This window comes from Athene cunicularia (genome assembly GCF_003259725.1).
Source record: "Athene cunicularia isolate RWA chromosome 1 unlocalized genomic scaffold, athCun1 chr1_part1, whole genome shotgun sequence".
Classification (NCBI taxonomy): domain Eukaryota; kingdom Metazoa; phylum Chordata; class Aves; order Strigiformes; family Strigidae; genus Athene; species Athene cunicularia.
The window spans coordinates 124,623,531-124,645,776 of record NW_020799091.1 but is presented as its reverse complement, the minus strand read 5'-3'; the positions used below and the strand labels follow the sequence as shown (position 1 = coordinate 124,645,776).

The following is a 22,246-nucleotide window of genomic DNA, read 5'->3' as shown; positions in this document are numbered from 1 at the left end:
CGGCGTTCCCTGGGGTGGGCCTTCCCCTTGGCATCCCCCATCGCCGAGCTGCTGGCGCGTTTACCCCCTTCGCCCGCCTCCGGCCTGTGGCGCGGCCCGGCCCGGCGCGTTTCTCTCCCCGCTGCATCCTAGTGGTTGGTTTCTGTCCTCGCTAACGTGCCGGGGCGATTTTAGGAGCCCCCTCCACTCTGGACGGAGGGTGCTGGAGCATCCAGGAGGGTGGGAGGGAGAGTGTGGAGGCAGAGGAGAAAATTTTAAAATTAGAAATGAGATTAATACGTCAGAGCGCTAGTTTAAAACGGGTTTCAGAAATTAGCTTTTAATGCTGCTTGCAAATCTTCACTAGTGTTGACTGAATAAAGCAACTAGTACCAGCAGGTAGTAACATTTTTGTTTGTTTGTTTAATGGATGATAAATGCTGTTCTCTTTTAAATAAAACACTTTGTTTTTTAGGTCTCGGAGGATGACATTTCTCACAGGTGTAAAATTTGACAATGGTGTATAGAGCTGCATTTGTAATCATAGCCTTAGTCACAATCGTAGGACCTATCAAACAGCATGAAGTGCTCCCCCCAAATAGAGTCCCCTTGTCTATGACAGTAAATCTTTAAAAAACTTCAATCTGGTGACCAAATTGTCTTCTTTTTTCCCTGACAGGTGGTACAGCTGTTCAGTAGGTGACATAATGCTGGACACTGTATTTTTGCTAATATTAGGGGGTTGTCACTAGGGGTAGAGTGAAGGTGAGTCCAGGGCCTCTAAGGGTTGTGGGATGCAAATCCCAAATCAGATGGAATTGCCTTGGGCGGCCAGCAGACCTGTCCATATGTATTGTAATAAAACTTAATATTATTAACAAAATATTTTAATTCTTCACCATTTGGTAGTTTCTTCCTTTGGCAGCAAGAACATGGCAGATGAGGGTTGATCTGACCTGCTCTCTGCAGAGTGGGGGGGTCAGGAAGCTCTCTGCCAGTCAGTCAGAGAGGGAGCCTGAAGTACACATGGTATACACATGATAGTAGGATCTTACCACTACTGGAATATGTAGTAGACACTTGGATCTAGTAGACACTAACGTCAAAAGTTACCATATGTGGTAACGAGGGTTTTTTTAAGAGTAGCTGGACAGGGTTTGTTTTTGCTTCAGGTTCCTTAAATGACAACTGAAGCTGGACTAAAATATTTACTCGACAACCTATTCTGTATTGGTCTGTTACTGGAGGAATTTTGTTGCTTCCATACTGAATGATTTGAAACTGGTTGCTGATGAGATCAGCGTGCTTGATGAAGTAATGCAACAGACTTGTGTTGTATAACAAATCCTTGTCTAGACTCGCCCAGAAGAGACGCTAGCCTGTTAATAGGAAATTCTGTTACACCATCAGAGCACAGTTCCAGACCTGAACACCTTTTTGAGATAGTAGTATACTTTCCAGAACAATGCTACCCTGGACAGGATAGGCAGGAAAAAGATAGACAGGAAAAAGAGGAAAAAAAGGACAGGATAGACAGGAAAAAGATCTCTGGAGCCTAGTAGGGATTTTTGATTGTCCCCAACAACTTGGCAGTTCTGTGACTTTGACTTACAGCAAACAAAGAGTTTTGTTATTGAACCTTGGAAATCTTTGTTTTGCAGCATCATTGAGAAGGGGGAAGAAAATTGTGGGCACCTAATCGAAGCTCACAAAGAGTGTATGAGAGCTCTGGGCTTCAAGATATGAATGTGAGGAGCAGGACTGTGGTTGTGGTGAGTAAAGCCTTCAGGACCTCTGCTTCTGCAGTGCCCTGGCACCTCTGCTGCTGCCTCTGGAAGGGTCAGGGTGCTGTTTGAGATTGCAAAGGTGTCTTCCTTATGAGAGGGAGGGCAAACCAATCCTCACTGACACTAGAGGAAGTTCTGTTGTCCTTGGGAGGGTGGTGAAGCCTTCTAGCAGGATGCAGCTACTCACAGAGTAGCTCTTCAGCAGTGGGGTACAGTTCTGCCTCTGTTGTCTTCTAACAGATCTGAAATTTCAGCTTAAATTTCTAGTTCTAGGGCAGTGTGGGAGTTGGGTTTTGTGGATTTGTTGCTGGGAATTATTTTTTGTTGTTGTTGCTTGTTGAACTGTCCCTCAGTATCCAGTGGAAATCCAGGTTTTGTGAAGCTGTCTTTCCTCTCTCTTCTAGGTGATGTCTGAGGTGTGACTGTGTTCTGGAAAGCTGCAAAATAAATTATTTCTGCAAGTGACTTCAAAGAACAAATATAAACAAAGAATCTATTTATAAAGAATCTCTAGCGTATCACGTCTGTGGCTTTTCCACTGTTAGCTCTTGACCACTGCTATAGAAAATATTTTTTTTCCTCTTAATAAAAGTCTGAAAATGACCAGTGTTCCTGACTTCTGTTTCTTTTTACATGAAGAAATGACAGTGCCATCCTCATTGAAAACAGCCTGTGATGGAAGTGGGGAGGATGCGAAGAGCCTGCTTACTCACTGACAGGACAACATCGAGTACTCCGGTGTTGTGGTTCAACAGATGGGCCTTCGCTGGGTTTTCCCGCTGATGCAAACTGAGAAATCATGCTGCTAACAGCGCCCTGTTACTGCTTCCAGCAAAGTCATGTAGGTGTGACTGTATTTATATAAAGACGACCACAGGGTTACAAAATGAACTTTCCTTAGGGTCAAAACTGGATTAGCTTTCCCCTGTTACAATTCTTCCAATGTTTTTTTAATAGCTTTACCCTAGAATTCAAGCTTCATTTTTTATAATGAAGAATTAAGTACTTTCCACACCAAACTCAAATTCTTGAACCAGTAGTTCTTCAAGGGAAAGGGAGCGGAGGACTGCAGGTGTATGTAGAGGTCACTTGCCTGAAAGAAAAGGGTTTTTTTTAATGCCCAGTTTTTGTTGTGTTGGTCTTGTGCTAGGTGTGCATAGACTTGGTTTTGGCTTTTTTTCTCACCCATGTGACATGACAGTGGGAAGGTGGTTGTGACTTTTGTTTCCTTATGACAATTGAGAAAAAAAAAGTGCACTTAGTACACATGTGGGACTGTCTTGGTTTCATACTATGTTGCCATGCAACTCTTAAAGTTGCTCTTCCTTTGGTCAGTTGACTGATTGAGATGGCATCACTGATTACTTCCTCTCCTCCTGCTGAGTGTTATTCTCAGAAATTGAAGATATAAAATCTGTGCTTTGCCTTGATTCTTCTCTTGTCTTTGGTGCTGTTGGAGGGGTGGGTGCAGCCATGATTGCTGCACTGCCAGCTGGGCCCAGCACGTTCTGAGCTAGCCACAAATGGGCTGTTGGCATTTAGTAGGTGACGCTTGGTACTGTCCCTGCTGAGACTCAGGTCGTGTAAGGAGAGTTTAGTCTCTGCTTCCAGGAATGGAGGTCCTGGAGTCTGAGAAAAAATGCACTCAAATGCTTGCAGGGGACAAGTCAGGCTGTCAGACTTAGCTTTACACTGCTCATCCGCTCCCCTGTCCTGAGGTAAGAGTTGTGCCTGCGGGGGCTTCCAGCTTAAGAGAAGGGCCGTAGGCGTGGCTCTGGCAAAAAGGGTTTAAAGCTGTCTGCGGTGCTGTACCTGGCTGGTGAGCAGGACCTGATGCTCCTCTTGGCATTTATTGTTTTGAGGTAGAAAATCGAGTAGGTTATTGTTGCATTGATGTATGTCAGACCTTGAACTGAAGAGAACGTGAAAAGGTGGACGAGCACTGGCTTTGTGGTAGTGTGTCCAGTCTGGGCCAACTGTGGAAATGGTGCCACAGAGTAGAGAGCAGGGCAGACGTTGGAAGTGGTCAAGTGAGAACGAAGTGCTGTTTGAATTGGGTCAAGAAAAATAAAAACAGATCCCTGTGCAATTTGACACAAATTCAGTAAGCTTAAGGAATGGCACATCTAGGCCTGTGTGAAGGTAAAAGCATGGCAGATACTTTAGATGGTTTTTGGCAGGAAGGTAATGAGTGGGATGCTGCAATACCTGTGTGCAACAGGTACAGAAAGAATACTGGACAATTTGGGAGAACCTCGTAGTCAAATCATACTTCTTGCTGAGCGGCTGCATTTGTTACTCCAGGATTCCTGTGGAGTGGATTCAGGGTTTGATGAGGTGAGGGGGAGTTGCTGGCACTGTGTTCCTACTCTGCAATGGACCTGGTGACAGCCAGTGCCCTGGGCAGGGTGTTGGGTGTACCTGTGAGGGCATGGCACGTGGTGGTAGCAGGAAAGCTGACTGAACTATAGAGAAGTACAACTCAGTACAGTACACACTGTCTTTGTCCCTTCGTAACTCACCACAAGCTTGTTTAGACCTTTCCCAACAGTTGTAAATTGAATGTGACTCGAAACACCAGCAGGATATTTTGAAGCTACAGGGTTTATTATTGTGTAACTGTTTTGCGGACTGATACCACCAGTGCACTGTCTAATAAATTGAAAAGGCAATATCTGATTATGCCCTTTCTGCCTTGAAGCCAGCAAGGTCTTAGTGTCCTCAACACTGCTGACTGGACTGATTTTCGGCTTGCAGGATCAGTAGTGAACCTGTAGACTTCCTGAGAATGGGCAAAATAGTCGTTTAACTGCAGTGAAATTTGGGACTGATAATTTCTCAGTGCGGTGCTGCTCTCAAGGGTTTATTTGTCAGACGTAGTGCAGGCTGCCCTGGCTCACATCATTATGTGGGGCTAAATATTAAGTAATATTAAGTACAAATATTATACTGGTTGAATTCAGTATTAAGTGGGAAAATCAGCAGAGTACCTGTTTACACACTGCCAGTTTGAGTGCTGAAAAGCTTGACACATCTATTTTTCTTCTTCACAGTCTCCTTTTGTTGTAATACCTGTGTGCCACCTTCCAGGGAGGAGTCTTAATGCTGCTCGGGTGTTTTCTGTGCACTTATTCTCTTGATTCCAAGTTGTTTCGGGCCTTGGTATCTCCCTTTTAATACTTGTGTGGCTTTTCCCTTGAATCAGTGTTGGCTTTCGAACACTCATCTCGGATGAACCCCAACATCCCTGGATGGAAGGCATGTATTCTAATTCAAGGCAAGGCATGAAAATAAAGCTTCTCTTGGGAAAATTAAGAGCTTTTTGAACTCTTGATGGGTGGAAAACTGAAAGCGCTGGGAAGATGGTCTGTATGGCCACAGTACTCTCAAGGGAGAGAGGAAGATTTGAGCCTCAGTGGTTCAACCGCTTTACAAATCTTCCTTTTAAAAAACTGGGCCCGAAAAACCTAATCTCTGAGTATGCTCAGAGATCTGCTTTTTAAAATGCTTCATTTTCTCTGCAAAGTCACCTTTGGTCCCAGAAGAAAGGTTGTACAGTTTCTAAGGAGGGCTTTGTTCCTGCTGTGGGTTTAAAGCTTCCTGTCTGCCTTCCACAGGGAAGTCACAATGGGCATCCTTGCCCTCGGCGCTGGCCCCGGCACCTCTGTGACCCCAGCGTGTGCCTCTGGGGTTACTGCAACACCACTCTCCCTGTTCTGGAAGGAGACAGCGGACCACCTTCCCTGTCCTCATCAGTCATTAACATTGTTCTCCAGAGTACTTTCCAGCTCAGGAATTTACCTAACTAATGAGTGAAATTAAGAACATTTTTTTTGTCACTTTCTTTGATGTTGCTGCAAAAGTTTTGTCTCACAGATCTGACATAAAGTATCAGATAAGATATCCCGACTCCCCATTGTATCAAATGTTAGCCTATCTTGGAAAAAGGGCCTCTTATAATGATTTTTTTTTTTTTTTTGCAGAGGCCTAAAGGTAGACACATTGTTGGATCATCTAGCCAAGTTGTGGCAATAGTATTAAAACCAGAACTTGGCTCCTAAGATTTTTATTGTAGTGTTTTGGCTATAAGATCACCCTTCCCTCTTTGCAGAGAAGGTTAAGAGAAATGAAGTTCTTCATTTCCCCATACCTCAGGAGCTGTACTGCTCTGTGCTGCATGTGGACTAATTGTTGTAGAAATAGGTGGTCCAAGACCATGATGAATCCTTTCAGGTTGCCATAAAGCATTGCTTCAGCCTCAGCCAGTAGACTGTGTTCCTCCAGAGCTACTATTAATACAAGAGGCAACTAGTTGTGTCTTTAAGTGCATGGTGCCAACGGGAAAGGCATGTCAGGCAGGGCAGCTGCAAGCTCGGCCTGAAACATGAGCACTCTTGAAACTCTACCTCTACTCCACTGACCCAGGCAGGCTGACTTCAGACTCTCATCCGACCATGCGGGTTGCGTCAATGCCTGAAATGCAACAGCTCCCTGGCAGCGGGGCAGATCCTGCCACTGTGTTACTTGAAGCAGGGGAGAAATTGCATTTATGCATCTTTTTGGTAGCTGACTGCGGAAGACTGAACTCAACAGATCCCTCTCGTGCCTGTGTCCTGGGTTACCCCAGTGGAAAGTGTTTGCATTCCTCTGCATGCTAAATGAAGGTCTGGGGGGTTCCAAATAGCTATAAAAAGCACAAAAATGTGAGATGACGTTTCCCAAGGACGCCTCCCAACAGAGCCCATTGGGGTGGGAGAATCCTCCCTGAACTAGGATTTCCGTGCACAGCACACTTCCAAGTGTTGCACTCCCAAAGTTTTAGGCAGGATAGTGTACCCTTTGTGACATATGAAGCTGAATCCTAGTGCCTCGTTTAGCTTTATCCCTTCTCATCACCACTATCTGCCTGTGCAGAGCTTTACCTCGTGCCCCTTGGTCTGAAATGCCCCACGGGTTGGAGCTCCCTGGAGCCAGGGGAGGCTGTGCTGCAGGGCCTGGAAAGCATTTCTCGAGAACCAGCCTCTCTTCTTTTGCCAAGTCCCTGCCACTGCTACAGGCCACAGTGGGAGAAGGGGGTGACCTTTTTCCTTTTTTGTGCTGGGTGAAAGTCACTCTTGCAGGAGCGCAGAGCGGTGCAGAGCCCCACGCGAGGCTGCAGCTCACCGTGATAAGCTGGTTGTTTTCCCTTCTCCTATCCCCTCCTTGCGCTGTGCCGGGCTTATCTGGGCGCCTGAGTTATGTTAAGTAGCGGGTGCGTGCTTGCTCTCTGTTCTCCTCGCTGCTTTTGCTCCTTGGATTTCAATTCCAAACATGGTTATCCATTTGGGGTCTCTCTCCTTTCCGCTGCCAAGTGATACACATTCCACACTCGGCACCAGCTCCCTCCACTGCTCGCTCTCTCTTTCCATTTGCCGGAGGGCAGGCGAGAGAGGCAGCGCAGCGAGATCTCTGTCCTGCCTGCGAGTTTTACGGCTAATGGCCTCTACTCTTTCTTTGACTGTGCTCTTTTGGCCTCTTGTTTGCCAGCTCCTTTTCTCACCGGTGTGGCTAAGGAGAGAGACAGCTGCTGGTTTGTGAGCCACAAAGAGGAGAAAAGAGCACTTTTGGGATTTTTTGGGTGCAAAAACGTTCGGCAGCGCTTTAACATGTCACTCTGAAGCGCGCTGCTGTGGGACCTGCCGACGCTCAAGAGGAGGAGGAGGAACAGCTACCCAGCAGCTCTGGTTTCAGACCTCTGCAGCACCCTTTGTGTATGACAATTCCTTCTGAGCACAGGAAGGCCAGGGAGGGTGGGGAGTGGGGAAGGATGAGCGCAAGCAGCCTCTCTTGGGACCAGGCTGTTCTCCAGCCTCCAGTGTGTGATGCCTGGAAGGAGGTTATGGAGGGAGCAGCCTACCACCTGGCCAGCTGCATCGTCCTCCTGGGTTACATGGGGGGAAGCGGCATCTTCGGGTCCCTCTATATCTTTGGCCTCCTGGCCCCAGGCTACTTCTGCTATGCCCTGTGGGGCTGGCTGAGCGCCTGTGGGCTGGATATCTTCATCTGGAACATGCTGCTCGTCCTTGCCTGCTTGCTTCAGCTGGCTCACCTGGTTTACCGGCTCCGCAGAGACACCATCCCAGAAGAGTTTGACCTCCTCTACAAGACCATGTACCTGCCCTTGCAGGTGCCCCTGGACGTCTACAAAGAAATCGTGAAGTGCTGTGAAGAGCAAGTGCAGTCACTAGTCAGAGACCAGAATTACGCGGTGGAGGGCAAGACGCCCATTGACCGCCTCTCGTTGCTGCTGTCTGGCAGGTAAGGGCTCTCTGGTTTCTGGATAAAGTCTGACAGCAAAAGCACTGTGGCTTATTGTTGAATTTTCACCCTCTGTAGAAACTGGGGTGAGGACTGTTTCCTTCCTGTGAAAGGAAGGAGATACGCACCTGTTTGAGATACGCACCTGTTTGTTGGGGAGGGGTGTGATTTGCTTTTGGGGGTTGTTTTTGTTTTCTTCTGTTTTTCTACGTTAGAATATTTCAGGGAACAGTTTGCAGAATCAAGCTATGTGCCAGCTCAGCCTTGCTTGTGATACTGCTGGGGAATCCTTACCTCTTTCTCTGACATTTTAAAGTGTTCTTATTTCTGATGGGAGCAGACTGGCCATGAGAAAGTGTTTCTCAAGGCAGGAAGGCAGTATACCTGGACCTGTGGTCTCAGAGGGTACCAGACACACCTCTGTGATGCGAAGGGCTGTGCACCGAGTACACTGAGTCCTCAGTTCACCTTCTCCCCCTGGCCAGCAGTGTTCAGGGAGAGGTTCCACCTCTGTTCCCAACACCTTAACCCTCAGGGCTCTGACATTTTTTGCTTTGAGAGTCATTTTGTAAAAAGAGAGAGCACTTTCCTGTGGTGGATCCTGCCTCATCAGGCCTCTTTCTTTCCCTGTGCTGTCATGTATTCAAGATGTTCCTTCCTCTGGACCGTCAAGGATGACCTCAGGGACCTCTAGGTAGTAACGCTGGGGGTTTGATTATTGAGTGAACTATGTTGATGGAGTGTTGGCATTTGTTCACCTGAGATCCTGTGGCATGCCTTTATGAGCGTAGCTCTTAATGAGCTGCAAAATTCAAATGCATGCAAATAGTAATGATATTGGCTTCCCAGCTGCTGCCAGGCACTTGGCACTAACATCAGGTGAGAGTGGGAAAGGTAGGAGATCTGTAAATGGGAGCAGTGCTGAGCTGTAGGAAGTGTGTCGCAAAGGTTTTCCTTTGGGAAGACAAGCCCAGTATCACCTGGGGCTCATGTTTTACTGCGGTGGTCCATCCTCTCGGGTGAGGGTGAGGGGGGGGGGTTGTAAAGAAGAAGGGTTGTCCTTCCTTTTCTTGGTGTTTGTACCTTTTCTAGGATGTGCTAAAAGCATTCTGGGGCCACTGAACAGTGTTGAATGGCAAAGCACTGGAAGGAAATTAGGTACGTGTTTCCATTAGATGTCTTTCCCCTTAGCAGATGTCTGTGCTGAGCAGCTTGCTGTGAAGTTTACTGTATCCGCAAGTAACGTTAGCGAGGAAGAGTCTGGGTTGGCTTGCCCTGCACTGGATAGTCTGATGCTGCTCAGTGGGCAAGAAGGTGCTGCAACAGACAGTAATCCAGTGCTGGCAAGGTGATTGTCTGCTCTTTTGCAGTGGGAAGTCTGCATCTTTGCTGGTATAGGATGCTCTGTGGAGATGGGATTGGATTTGCATTTCCTGCTGCCGTTCTATGGCTTTGTGAGGCCCTTGCTGACCCAGCAGAGCATTTCTACTATAGTGGTGCCCCCCCTTAAACTGAACAATAGCAAGATAAGGGGGGCTTGGAAGCGCAGAACATGCCTGGATCAGGAAACCTGCCTTGCAATCCCTGACCCTTCCAGGCAGCACTCCCAGCTGGCTGGAAGCCAACGGTGAAATGAACCTTGTAACTCCTGAAAACAAGAATTGCCTCTGAGCAACGTACAACAGGGGGGAACATGGCAACAGGGAGGCAAGAGACCCCAAAACTGGTGGTGCAGCACCAGAGCTTCAGAGTGCCTTGGCATTGCCCCAGGCCTGTGCAGCTCTCCTCTGCTCCCACAGCAGAGCTGGGTGCAAGTTCAACCTTGACATTGGTAGGCAGTTATAGCAGAAGTAGGGGAAAATGATACTTGGGAGGCCAAGAGAGATTGAATGGTAAAGTGTGTGTCAGTGTGATGTGTCAGGAATGATGGCCAATGTGATTCTGGGGGATTCTGGGTCTAACAGCTTTCCGGCATCAAGGCAGGGAATGCCTGCCTGCAACACTGGGGACAGGAAAAAGATGCAAGTATGAAGAGACACAGACTGGCTTAGAAGTCCCTGAAAAGCAGCAGCAGACTTGTGGGCTGAGAAGTCCTGAGTTAGGACCAAGCGTTTTACCTGCGCAGGAAACAGAAAACAGATGGAATATGGGGAAGTGGAGCAGATATTGTTTTCTGCAGAGAAAGGAGGGTCAGTCCCATAGACTGGAGCATCTGCAGCTATTGCGTAGAGGGTACAAGACACGTGTGAGATGAAGAGAAATCCCTTCCTCCCTGGCGGGACCGGCTGCACGTTGTATGAGCTGATCAGGTTCGTGTGATGATCTGTTTGGTGGACTAAGCCTGTGTGACTCACTTGTCCTCTCTGCAGGGTCCGGGTGAGCCAGGATGGACAATTCCTTCACTACGTCTTTCCGTTCCAGTTCCTGGACTCTCCAGAATGGGAGTCGCTGCGACCCTCTGAGGAAGGAACTTTCCAGGTAACCCCACGCAGCCCCGCAGCAGCCCAGCTTCGCTCCTTGCTGCTTCGTTGCATGTCTGAGAAGGGGACAGAGGGGGGCTTATTATACCATTCAAAGGAACACTTTCCTCCCCTTCCTTGTGCTTTAGCCAGCACAGGATGGGGCATCAGTGTTAATTTTTTTTTCTATCTTCCTCAGAAGACCTCAGTGCATGCTTCTACTACCAGCTGATAGCAGGGAGGGTGGAGCGTGGTGCTCCTTCCAGTTTAGCAGGGAGACGAGGTATCAGATTGCTGGCTTTCTGCCATCACAGCATTCCCTAGTACCTGTGTTGATGCATTTCCCCTACACGCTGCTAGCAGGATGTGTCATTCCAGCATCACGACAATATGCAGCAGGGATGTAAATCCATAAATATCCTGTTCCTCAAAGAAGTACTGATGATGATATGTTTGGGATGGAGAAGCAGAAAGGATGATTCACACCCAAATATGGCTCTTTCTGAGCAGAAGAATCCTTTGCTGAGAGGCCAGACCGATTCTTATTTGCAGCAACTGAAAGGATTTTGCTCTTGCTGTCAACACCCCACAGTATGTGTTTGGCTTTTCTTCTGGAGGAGATTACTTAGGTCCACATCTGTCTGCCTTTAACTCACATCCCAGGACAGGCTGATCCCTGTCAGGAAATCAATCTAGAATATGTCACTTAGGGCATATGAGGAGGGATTCTGCTAATCTCTTGGGAGCGTGGGACAGTCATGAGGGCATGATGATGCTTTCTTATGAGGGCAGCAACATTCAGACTTGGTTAAACCAGAGCAACTCTCCGAATCTGCTTTCCTCAGGTCTGAATTTGGCCTGTGTGTGAAAGGCTCGTGGCGGTCGCTTCTGGAAGCTGTGCCATCGCCAGTGGTCTTGCAAGAGGAGCAGTTCCAGGAGATATCTGACCATGTGGCTGTGGCACAGGGCCACAGCTCGTGAGCAGAAATAGGGATGCCAGGCCAAGATAATGGGGTTGAGAGGGCAACAACAGCATGGCTGTGCTAGGGGTGAGGGTATCTTGTGTTTCACACAGAGCTTCAATCCGACAGCAGATTGCTACTAGCTCCTGGACTGCATTTTCCTGAAACTCGAGCAGAGAATGACAGCTGCTTGGTGCTCCTGGTAGGGGAATAGCCACTTGGATGGCATGTAACCTGCAAGACCTCGGCATCATTTTCTGAGCTAATTTCTTTGAAACTAAGTGTTCCCAGACCTACCGACTGTCTTTATCTGCAGTGTGTGAGGTGGCTCAGGAGAAAGATGGTGCCAGGCTGCACCAGCCCTGCCAGCACCACGGTCTTGGCTCCTCTTCTTGCTCTGAGAGGCAGGGCTGGTCAGGGAGGTTAGTTGCGCCTGGCATCAGGATGGACAGGTAGAGTCCCAGGTGGGGAAAGGCTGCAGCCATGTGCTGGGAATACTTGAAAACCCATGTCTGCTTACTGAGGAGCATGAAGAAGTAGCAGCCTTCAGCAGGTGAGTCTTGACCAGTCCATGTTCCTGGCAGGACAGCACCCCTGATGGCTGTGCTTAGCCACGGTGATGTGCTGCTTTTGGCAGCTGTTTAACCCACTAGTCCCTCTTACCTGAGTAGTTAATAAAATTCTGCAGCATGTCTCAACATTATTTCTAGCATCACAATCATTTGGTTAAAAAAGTGTATGTTCGACTCTAGCACTTTGCTGGAGGAGTGCATGGAAGGTTTTCCTTGCCCAAGTTTTCTCCATGGCTCTCTAGATTGAGCAGTTTCAAGTCAGCTCACCGAAAAATGGCAGAAGCATGACTTAGTCTACAAGGAGAGGTGATTTTCTTGAGCTTTCTGCTTTAGTTGTGTCTTCTGGTTCCCAGTGCCTGAAGGAGTTGGGTTTCAGGGTTGGCACTTTCCTCCAGAAGGCTGAATTATGGGCTCTGCCAGTGCTGGAGCACTTGCACTGGGGGCGATTCATGAGTGAAATCAGTCCTGGTTAGGAGGCAGGTTTTCTTATTACATCTCAATCCCTCATGAGAAGCAGAACCTTTTGGTTGCTGTACCAAAAGTTGGTTAGGAAAATGAGATTCTAGTCATTTTGGTTTCCATGTGACCCTTCCTCTTGCTCACCTCAGCCTGGGAAAGTTTTCAGGTTTTATCTCCTATATTTCTTTCATAAGGCAGCTGCCTGCGTGGCAGTGGCATTGAATATCAAACCCAAGGACACACACATGCAGCCAAGCCGTTTTCAGCTTCCCAGTGGCTCTCTGCCATGGTGGCTGGCCGAGGAGACCCCTGGATATAGAGTGAAAGGGAGCCCCCGGGATATTTTGGCTCAAGCACTTGTTCACATGCCGATGTCTCCATTACACTCGGATGTTCTTCTTTGGCCCAAGGCAGTTTGACCCTTCCTGTGTTTCTTATATTTTTGTATTATTATTATTATATTTATATATTACAATATACACTCATGTATTATATCATGGTTTTTATTATTAATAATCTAATCTTTTACAGCTAGGGGGAAAACCAGCTCTGTTAGTGTTGGCTCTGTTCTCAAAAGCAAACTGAAACATTTTCTAAAGTCAACCCAATAAAACCTCAGATGAGTTCCCTACCTACACACAAACAGAGTAAACCCCTTTATTTCCTCTCTTGCTGAGCTGTACTGCACATCCTTCAGGGCCATTAAGCCCTACAGCGCCCAGCAGAGCTGGTGGGACAGGATGTCCCTCTGGTGCAGGGTGGCCAAGCAAAGCCTTCCAGGTGTCCAAGCAAAGCCTTCCAGGTGTCCAGGCAAGCCTTCCAGGCAGCCCTTCCTAAACTCAGGGCCTTCTCAGAGCAGGGGTTGTGCAACCCTGCAGCTGGATGGGCTGGCATCTGGCAACTTGGATTGGCTGAGCATGAAGAAATGCCTCCCTCTGTACGATTTCTGTAGAGGGATAAGGATGTCTGTGTTGCCCTGTTCCATTGAGCTGCATCGCTCAGGTGTCAACAGGGAGCATCATCTGAGAGGTAAAGGGTGAAACGTAGCCAGCCATGTGGCTAGGTTAAGCAAGGACATGCCACTGATTGCATTGGAGAACCTGGTATCTAGCTCCTTGTGGAGAAGAAACTGAGGTGGGTAAAGATTTATCCCATTGTTCAGCTTGGACAATCTGGCTCTCCAGCCCTGCTGTCTCCAAGGAGAGCAGGCATCGAAGGGGCAAGGGGCCTTCCCTGGAGAGAAGCGTCAATCTCTGAGGTGGGTGAGCTCTGCCCAGGCGGTGGGGCTTACTCCACTCCCTCCCTGCCCCACAGGTCACGCTGACAGCTGAGACTGACTGCAGCTTCATCACCTGGCCGAGGAAGAAGCTCTATCTCCTCCTGAGGAAGGACCGCTACATTGCCCGGCTCTTCTCCTCCCACCTGGGCTACGACATCTCAGAGAAGCTTTACTCCCTCAATGAGAAGCTCTTCGCCAAGTTTGGCCTTCGCTTTGACATTCGCTTGCCCAGTCTCTACCACGTCCTCGGGCCACCCTCCTCTGAGGGGGAGCCGGAGGACTGTGAGGAGCTGCCGCTGCCTGCCTCTGGCCAGGCTGATGCCTCTGAGCCCCCTCCACAGCCACCACCGCCACCACCGCCAGCTCCGCGCCCCCGAGCATCCCGGCCCGACAGTGACCTGCTGGGTGAGGACTCCACCAGTCTTGTCTTGGAAGATTTTGCTGAGTTGCCGGGGTCTTTTATGGACTATGTGAGCGAAGGGGAGTATATGAAGTGAGGGCACTCCTGGCATAGGCACGCCTCACCCTGTGTGGGACCCCTGCGTAAGTACCCCTCTTGTGGAAGCAAGTCCTTCCTGTGGTGCAACTGCCCAGGCAGAGCAGCAGCCCCCAGCATTTCACCCTCTTTTGCCACAGGGTTGCTCCTCTGTAGCCTTTTTTTGCCTGCTGCCCCAAGGAATCCCATGAGGTGGGCTCAAGTTTTGTGACTTTTCTTAAGGAAAAGCAGCAGGGTAGAGGCTTAACTCCAGGCACCAGCTGCACCGTGCAGTGGCAGGGTCGGTAACCTGAGCGTAGAAAGCTCTTCCCTGCCCTGTCCTCTCTCCATCCCTCAGGAGAGGCAGAGAAACTGAAATGATGTCCAGGCTGGCGGGTGATACGCGAATGCCAGCAGAGACTCCATGGGGCATGACCTGCCTCGCCCTGAGGTAGAGTTGTGCCTGGAGATATTCCAGTATTGAGCTGAGGAAGATGTCTGCAGGTGAGAGAGCAGACAACCCAGAAGATGCTGACAGGGGTAGAAACGGCTCCAGGGTTTACAGCAGATTGAGAATGAGGAGCTGTTGTTCATCCTGTGAGTGCTTAGTCTGGGCAGGGGGAGAAAGCTCAGAGTCCTTCTTCCCTTTGCCTGTCACAGCTCATCCCAATATTTGATTTGTCCTCCTTGTGTCTACTGAGCTTCATCTCAGCCAGATCAGTGGGGTATTGGAAAGGCAGCCCTGTGTGGTATAGCTCTTGCCTCCGATCACCCTGACTGGACTGACAGGCTAAATCTTGTTTTAATGTGCCCCAAAGTGCTTTCTGGTGAGTGGGAATGAGATGTTCTCTTCCAAAATGCCAGCTTACTCTGCAAGGGAAAAATTCCCGGGCCTGGCAGATGTTGGGGCAGAGGAGCAACACACATGAACAGAAATAGATAGAAGGGTGGCTCGTGCTTGAAATTCAGATCCAAGTGGCCAAGAGAGAAATTCCACACTGAGCTACTTTTAGCCAGCCGCTGCATGGCAGCTGCTGCATGCCAGCTGCAGACCCCAAAATGTACATTCCTGCTGCTGCCCTGTAATAGCTGCTTTCTGTAACCCAGCTACCACCTGCCAAGCCTGGGACTGGGATTTGTGTCCTAGAAGTGACTGCTGCGTGTGTCCCAGTTGGGTGTGTGGGGAGGAAGTTGCAGGGCTGGGCTGCATCTCAGGAGACCATTTTCCAGCAGTAATCCTTAAACAGGAGGCACCATCACACGCTGGTCTTCCCTGTGCCTGCTTGGCTCTGCTTCTGGGCCACAAATGCCTGTGGGCTCACTGGCAGGGAGCATGAAGAGGGACACCCTGACTGCTGGCGTCAGCCCTGACACATCAGCAGTAACCTTCCCTACCCTGCAGTGTTTGCGTGCAAGCCTCACTGCTGTGACGGCAAGGGGACCCTCCCTCCTCGGGGCTCTGCATTTTGGAATTTTATTTAGAATCTGCATGGAAAAGCTGTCTGAGTCAGACAGGGCTTGCTGTTTGCAGTAGGTCTCTGGTGGAAGAGGCCTTTCGTTCTGCTTCATCCAGTTGCTATTCTTAGTTTTCGAAAACAGTGGAACTGGAAGGTCTTCCTGTTTTGTACAGTTTTGTTTTGAGCTGAGTCACATGCCTGTACTGCTTTCATGCCTCCAAACTTAAAATCTGGGATGTGAAGAAACCGGCCAAGGAAGTAACAAGTGTCTTTGGTTTTGCTTGAATCGGATAAAAAGTCAGCAAGAGTTTTGCGTAGGTTTTGGGAATTATTTTGAAAAAAGGCAGCCCAGAGGGAAAAAGGAAACAAAAATCCTCGTTTGTTTTCTAGCTTAGAAGTCCTAGGAATGTGAAGTCCCTGGGTTCTTTTGACAGATTGCCGGAGAAACGAATTTGCAGCTTTTTCAGTCCTTACTTGGAGAGGCAGGAACATTGAAGCCCTTATGAAACATCTATCCTCCAAACCGTCAGGCATGTCTGTCGAATACACGCCAGCAGAAATGAATGCAGATAGTGTTGTGAAGTCACTTTGTCTATGCTTTTTTTTTGTATTTTGTCTTCTCAGCAGAAGGGTATCCATTCTCAGGTCATTGGCAGAATTCTCCTAGTTGATCAAGCTCAATAAAATCAGAATTTCAAATGCAATTAGAAAAGGAAGGGGGCAAGGAACACTGTTGCTTTTTTGGAATAGTTTCTACTCATTTCTGGTGATGAGTCAGTACTGTGAACATACGCACAAGAGGTGCGTGTGTGTATGTGTGATGGGGAAAGCTTGTGCAACACAGCACAAAGCTGTTCTTTCTTTCACATAGTCCTTTTAAAACATGTTGGAAGCTGGAAGCTTTTGTCTTTCTAAATCTTGTGAATGAGACAATATCAAGGTGTGCTGATACTTGCAGTAGAGACCTGCAATAAAAGCTCAAATGTTTCAGAGGCTGATCTTTGGGGTGGGAGAGGAGGATGATCTTCCTTGTCTGTCAGTCTGGAGACAATAGCCAGTATAGTATTTCAGTTTCTAAGGTAATTAGACAAGGAAAGACAAAATCTGTTTAGCATGTGCATAAGAGTGGAAGGAGTGCTTCCTTGTTACTCTGCTCACCATTTGGGTATCCTAATCACACCCCATCCCAGCAGCACAATGGCAATTGTCACATGCAGACAATAGTCCACAGCAACTTGGGATCCTAACCACAAAAATTAGAGGTACAAAGGGGCTGCAGTTTTCCATTCTGTCCAGGCACTTGTCACAGCTCAGCGGATGGTGGTCTGCCATGGTCTGGGAAAGCAGAATCACAGAATCATGTAGCTTGTCTTTTAAAGACCTTGAAGATCCTCCAGTCCAATCACTAACCTCACACTGACCGTTCTCAACTCCACCAGATCCCTCAGCGCTGCGTCAAGCCGACTCTTCAACCCCTCCAGGGATGGGAACTCTCCCCTTGGGCAGCCCATTCCAACGCCCAACAACCCCTTCTGCAAAGAAATACTTCCTAAGAGCCAGTCTGACCCTGCCATGGCGCAGCTTGAGGCCATTCCCAGTTCCTTGGTTCAAGAGACTCATCCCCCCTCCTCTGCACCCTCCTTTCAGGGAGCTGTAGAGGGCCAGGAGGTCTCCCCTCAGCCCTCTCCTCTCCAGACTAAACCCCCCCAGTTCCCTCAGCTGCTCCCCATCAGACCTGTGCTCCAGACCCTGCACCAGCTCCGTTGCCCTTCTCTGGACACGCTCAAGTCATTCAATGGCGAACCCAGGAATCGAGGTGCAGCCTCACCAGTGCCGAGTCCAGGGGTCAGATCCCTTCCCTGTCCCTGCTGGCCACGCTAGTGCTGATACCAGCCAGGATGCCATTGGCCTTCTTGGCCACCTGGGCACACTGCTGGCTCCTGTTCAGCCGGCTGTCAATCACCCCCCCAGGTCCCTCTCTGACTGGCAGCTCTCCAGCCACTCCTCCCCAAGCCTGTAGCGCTGCTGGGGGTTGCTGTGGCCCAAGGGCAGCCCCCGGCATTTACCTTTATTGAATTCCCCCAGTTGGACTCAGCCCATCACTCCAGCCTGACCAGGTCTCTCTGCAGAGCCTCCCTACCCTCAAGCAGATCAACACTCCCACCCAACTTGGTGTCATCTGCAAGCTGACTGAGAGTGCACCCAATTCCCTTGTCTAGATCATCAATAAAGACGTTAAAGAGGAGTGGCCCCAACACCAAGCCCTGGGGGACACCACTCATGACCAGCTGCCAACTGGGTTTAACTCCAGTAGATTTGCCAGTAGATCAGTGCTTCTGCAGGGCTATGAACTGTCTGGGGTCTATTTTCTCTAGATGTAGGAGTCCCCACTTAATTGTGCCAGAGTGGATGTGGGGACAGGGGTGCTTTCATCTGCTGACACAGTCGGATGGTTAAAATCTGTGCAGCTGCTTGTCTAACACAGACATTTGGCCATTTTCCTTAAATATGTGTTCAGCTGCGTGTTTTGTTTTTTATACAGCCTGTAGTGCTGCTGGGGGTTGTTGTGGCCCAAGAGCAGCACCCGGCATTTGCCCTTAGTGAAACTCCCCCAGTTGGCCTCAGCCCATGGCTCCAGCCTGCCCAGGTCTCTCTGCAGAGCCTCCCTACCCTCGAGCAGATCAACACCCCCACCCCACCGGGTGTCATCTGCAAACTGACTGAGGGTGCACTCGATCCCCTCATCCAGATCATCAATAAAGATGTTAAACAGGAGTGGCCCCAACACCGAGCCCTGGGGGACACCACTCATGACCAGCCGCCGACTAGATTTAACTCTGTTCCCCAAAACTCTCTGGGCCCAGCCATCCAGACAGTTTTTTACCCAGCAAAGTGTGTGCCCACCCAAGCCTTGAGCCGCCAGTTTCGCCAGGACAATGCTGTGGGAAACGGTGTCAAAGGCCTTACTAAAGTCAAGGTAGACAACATCTACAGCCTTTCATAACTTTTCCCGCAGAAGTGGTGAAAACATCCATAATAAACAGGGATATTCCCTGCGCTGTCATTTTTTGAAGGAAGATATAGCTGCGGTCCCTGAGGTCAGAGCTACCCTGGGGCTTTCCCCTGGTTGTGCTCTCACCTCCTTCTCCAGCAACAGCCAAACTGGGTAATCACCTTCCAGCTCTCTAAATTCCCTGTGCTGAAGTGCTTCTTTTTCATTTTCTGTCACTACAATGGCCACCTTGCAATACTACAGTGCAGGAGAGCAATTGTTGAGTGCCCAAAGTGCCGCAAAGATCACGCAAAAGAAAATACTCATGGGAGATACACTGGTCTACCGTTGTTATCCAGTTCCTTGAGTTTCTAGTCTGCTTATGAGCAAGGCAGACTGTGACAACCTTCTGAAGAGCACATTCTTTCTCCGAGGAGGAGAGATATTTCAAGATTTTACAGGCTGCCTGTTTAAAAGAGGCAGGTTCAAAGGTTCTGTTCAGAACTTGCTTTTACAGCATACAGCTGTAAAGCTGAGAGCTCCATAGCAAACAAAGCCTTATTCCTTGCATGAAAATTCAAACAACCGAAAGTCACCTGGTTTTTCCCCTTTTCATTTTGCATTTGTTCTAGTTTGTTGCTACCAAATACTTGCAAGATATGGAGCTGTCACTACCTAGTTTTGTACAATTACGTATCGGGGCTGGCTTTCTATTTGGTGGGTGAGGTGGATGGATGGCTGAATGCTCGATGGCCTCTAGCTTGATATCTAAGTTGGTAGGAATCATTTTATACCTACTTTGAGAGCAAAATCAAAGGAGCTGTGGTCTTTGTTTCACCAGTATCAGAGAAGATCCTTTTTAGAGTCTTTTTTTTCTGTCACAAAATGGTTGTGTGATCCCATTTTCTCATGTATCCCATGTTCAAGAATTACATAGTTTGCATTCTAATTTAGGAGGGGAGGGGAGCAGGACAGGTAACAGTGGGCTCTATGGGGTTTGTGTATTGGAAAAGTTTGGAAGTAAGATTTATTCCTGTGATAATAATGGTATACTCTTTCTTTCTCTTTCTCTCCCCCCTTTCCCTGCTCTCATTTTCCTCCCTTCTTTATTGTTTTCCTTCTGCAGCCTCTGGAAACCTTCTCCGGAGTTCTCCCCACACTCCCTGCAAAGGACGAGCCCCTCTGGCTCCCACTCAGACCCCTGAACTCTAGGGAACAACAGGCCATTTTAATCCCAAAGCCCTTCCAGGGGACCGTATGCTCACCCAAGTTTCTGACCAGAGAAACACTCTTTAGCACGCACTGAGACATCTGCCTGCAGACAAGTACACTCAGGAGCACGTGAAACACATGTGTGAGACTGCGGTGTGACACTCCAGCACCTCCCACCCAATGGCTGTTCACCAGAGCTGCCTGCCCCAGTGTGCTCCCATGGTTTGTTTTCTAGTCCTGCCTCTCTGAGGTGTGTCGGCAGCTCTGATACCAAGGTACACCGGTATCACTGCAAGTGATACCAGCCTGCTCGCAGAATCTGTGTTCCCTTTGATTTAATGATTTCCATTAAAGTCAGAGATTAAACTACTGGCGTTTGAGGATTTGGAGAGGGAAATAACACCGTTTGAAAGGTTCGAGGTGATCTTAAGGCACGGAGGGGAAAGGGCAGGGGAAAATGAGATGCCTGATGGCTTTGGTAACAGGCTTGCAATGGAGAGCATAATATGGAGATTTGATAGCATGCATCTTACTGGGCATCCGCTCTAGTAAAACAATAAATCACTTTTCCAGGGGTTAGGATTTCTCATATATGACAAGCACCACCTCTCAAAGAAGTTACTGACTTCTGGTGAAAGGTTGGTTATTTGAGTTGATTCATTTGGAATAAGAAAGGGGAGGAGCTGGGACTGGGGGCAGGTGTAAGCAAGGAGAGCCTGAACCCTTAACCATTTTTTTTTTTTTGGTGAGCTCAGTGGGGGATGACCTCAGGGTGCACACACTGAGTGATGAAATGAGTGAGTACAAAACATCTCTGGGGTGAGCAGTCACTGAGTCACTGGTAGGGAGAAGTGAAATATCTTAGATGAAGAGTGTAGAGATGGAAGGCCTCTTCCAGCTTCAACAGGTGTTGGCTGATGAGCTTCCCCAGACATTTCCTCTGTCAGGGAATGGGAGATGGCAGTACTGGTGGAGGAATCCTCTGTCCCACAGAGCCTGGTGCAACCAGGCTGGTGGTGAGGGTGGGAGCTTCTCCGGGATAAATATTCAGGGAAGGAGCAAGGAGCATCAATCCCTCTATCAGCATGCACGGGATCATCCTGCTAATGGTTATCATCCTGCTCTGTTGCTCCATTCTTGCTGTAGCCTGACCCCATTGCTCTTCACAGCTGGGAAATGTCTCCTGCAAATTAACAGGAGAGCTGTTGGGGTCCTTTCTGCAAAGGAACCCACAGGAAATGCACAATGGAACTCCTTCCATCTGTCATGGTGCTTTATAAACCTGCCTGAAGTAGGGGTCTGTTCTGGGCTGACTTACACTTCACGGGTGCCTGCTGAGGTTATATTTCAGTCTTCCAGTCTGAGCAAGAAGCTCCCTGGAAATTCTTCAGTCATGGCACTGACTAACCTGGATCTCTGTCAGGTTGTCAGACTCATCTTTAACCCCCTCCCTAGCGTATGGTGGAGATGGTGTTTGTTAGCTGGTCATCCAAACAGCCACATGGCAGGGCCCAAAAGCTTGGATATGAGCTGAAAGCAGGAGCTGGCTCTGCAGTGACACTGTCTGGTGGACAGTAGTGACAGCTCATGCTGAATGACAGGCTTCTTCGTGGCAGAGATGCCTTTAGCAAGCCCCTCTCTCCTGACAATGATGTTCCTAGTGCACTTCTTTATCGCCCAGTGAAGCCAGTTCAGGGAACCAGAGAAAATGGTCCACAGAAGATGTGGTTTGTGAGCAGAAGTGACGAAAGACTCGTCTCCTCTCTAATTTGCATATGCATCAAAGTGGTGGAAAAGCTGCATCTGGGTGAGGCCTGATTCTATGTATGTGCACCTCATATTGTAATCTTACACCTATTCTTTCCAGACCTCAGCTACTTTTTCAGGTCTGAAAAGCTGTGCTGAGTTCCTGGGACTAATTTTTGTTAGGTGGCCCTGCAGCTACAACTCTGTCCTCCTCTTACTACCTTCTGTTCTGGGCAGTTGGTCAAAGTCGTGCAAAATTGGACGCAAGAGCAGTGCTGAGCTCCTGGTGTCTGTTTTGCTTCGTACGTGAGCTTCAGAGAGAACAAGCCAACAGCTGGAAGACCTGCTCCAGGACTATCAGGGAAAGAGATCCATTCTGATTACTTCGCAGGAGTGCTAACATGAAATCAGTAGGGTCTCACTCTGAAAGTGTCTTGTTGATGGGACTAGTGAGTTTGCCATGGGAGAGCTTGCTAAGAATGACCCCTTCCTGTGCCAAACATGAACCACACCATATCCCCTTGCTGAGGAAAAATAATACCTCTCACCTTTCACATAAAGATATAAAGA

General features: G+C 48.7%; 2 protein-coding genes across 3 annotated transcripts in view; both read left to right on the top strand.

Annotated features, from left to right (window-relative positions):
* Positions 1 to 2,369, top strand: part of LOC113483493 (cytochrome c oxidase copper chaperone) — a 2,718-nt gene extending 349 nt beyond the window's left edge. The window contains exons 2-3 of the mRNA XM_026855061.1: positions 1,641 to 1,751; positions 2,171 to 2,369. Coding sequence (XP_026710862.1) covers positions 1,641 to 1,725 — 85 coding nt within the window. The 3' untranslated portion in view covers positions 1,726 to 1,751; positions 2,171 to 2,369. The remainder of the gene's footprint in view (positions 1 to 1,640; positions 1,752 to 2,170) is intronic.
* Positions 2,370 to 6,051: 3,682 nt separating this feature from the next.
* On the top strand, positions 6,052 to 20,278 carry POPDC2 (popeye domain containing 2). 2 transcript variants are annotated; one of them, XM_026855047.1, is made up of 4 exons: positions 6,052 to 8,063; positions 10,433 to 10,541; positions 13,830 to 14,199; positions 19,845 to 20,278. In XM_026855047.1, the coding sequence occupies exons 1-4, from the start codon at positions 7,519 to 7,521 to the stop codon at positions 19,928 to 19,930; spliced, it is 1,110 nt and encodes a 369-aa protein (XP_026710848.1). In that variant the 5' UTR covers positions 6,052 to 7,518; the 3' UTR covers positions 19,931 to 20,278. The 2 variants fall into 2 exon arrangements, with proteins under 2 accessions (XP_026710848.1, XP_026710838.1); XM_026855037.1 differs by having other exon boundaries at positions 13,830 to 14,337.
* Positions 20,279 to 22,246: the final 1,968 nt, after the last annotated feature.

What these genes read in the sequence shown, in the direction of transcription:
- POPDC2 (XM_026855037.1), top strand. Translation starts at nt 7,519, where the DNA reads ATGACAATTCCTTCTGAGCACAGGAAGGCCAGGGAGGGTGGGGAGTGG. An exon ending in TCGTTGCTGCTGTCTGGCAG is followed by an intron (nt 8,064 to 10,432) that starts GTAAGGGCTCTC and finishes TCCTCTCTGCAG; the next exon opens with GGTCCGGGTGAGCCAGGATG. An exon ending in CTGAGGAAGGAACTTTCCAG is followed by an intron (nt 10,542 to 13,829) that starts GTAACCCCACGC and finishes CCTGCCCCACAG; the next exon opens with GTCACGCTGACAGCTGAGAC.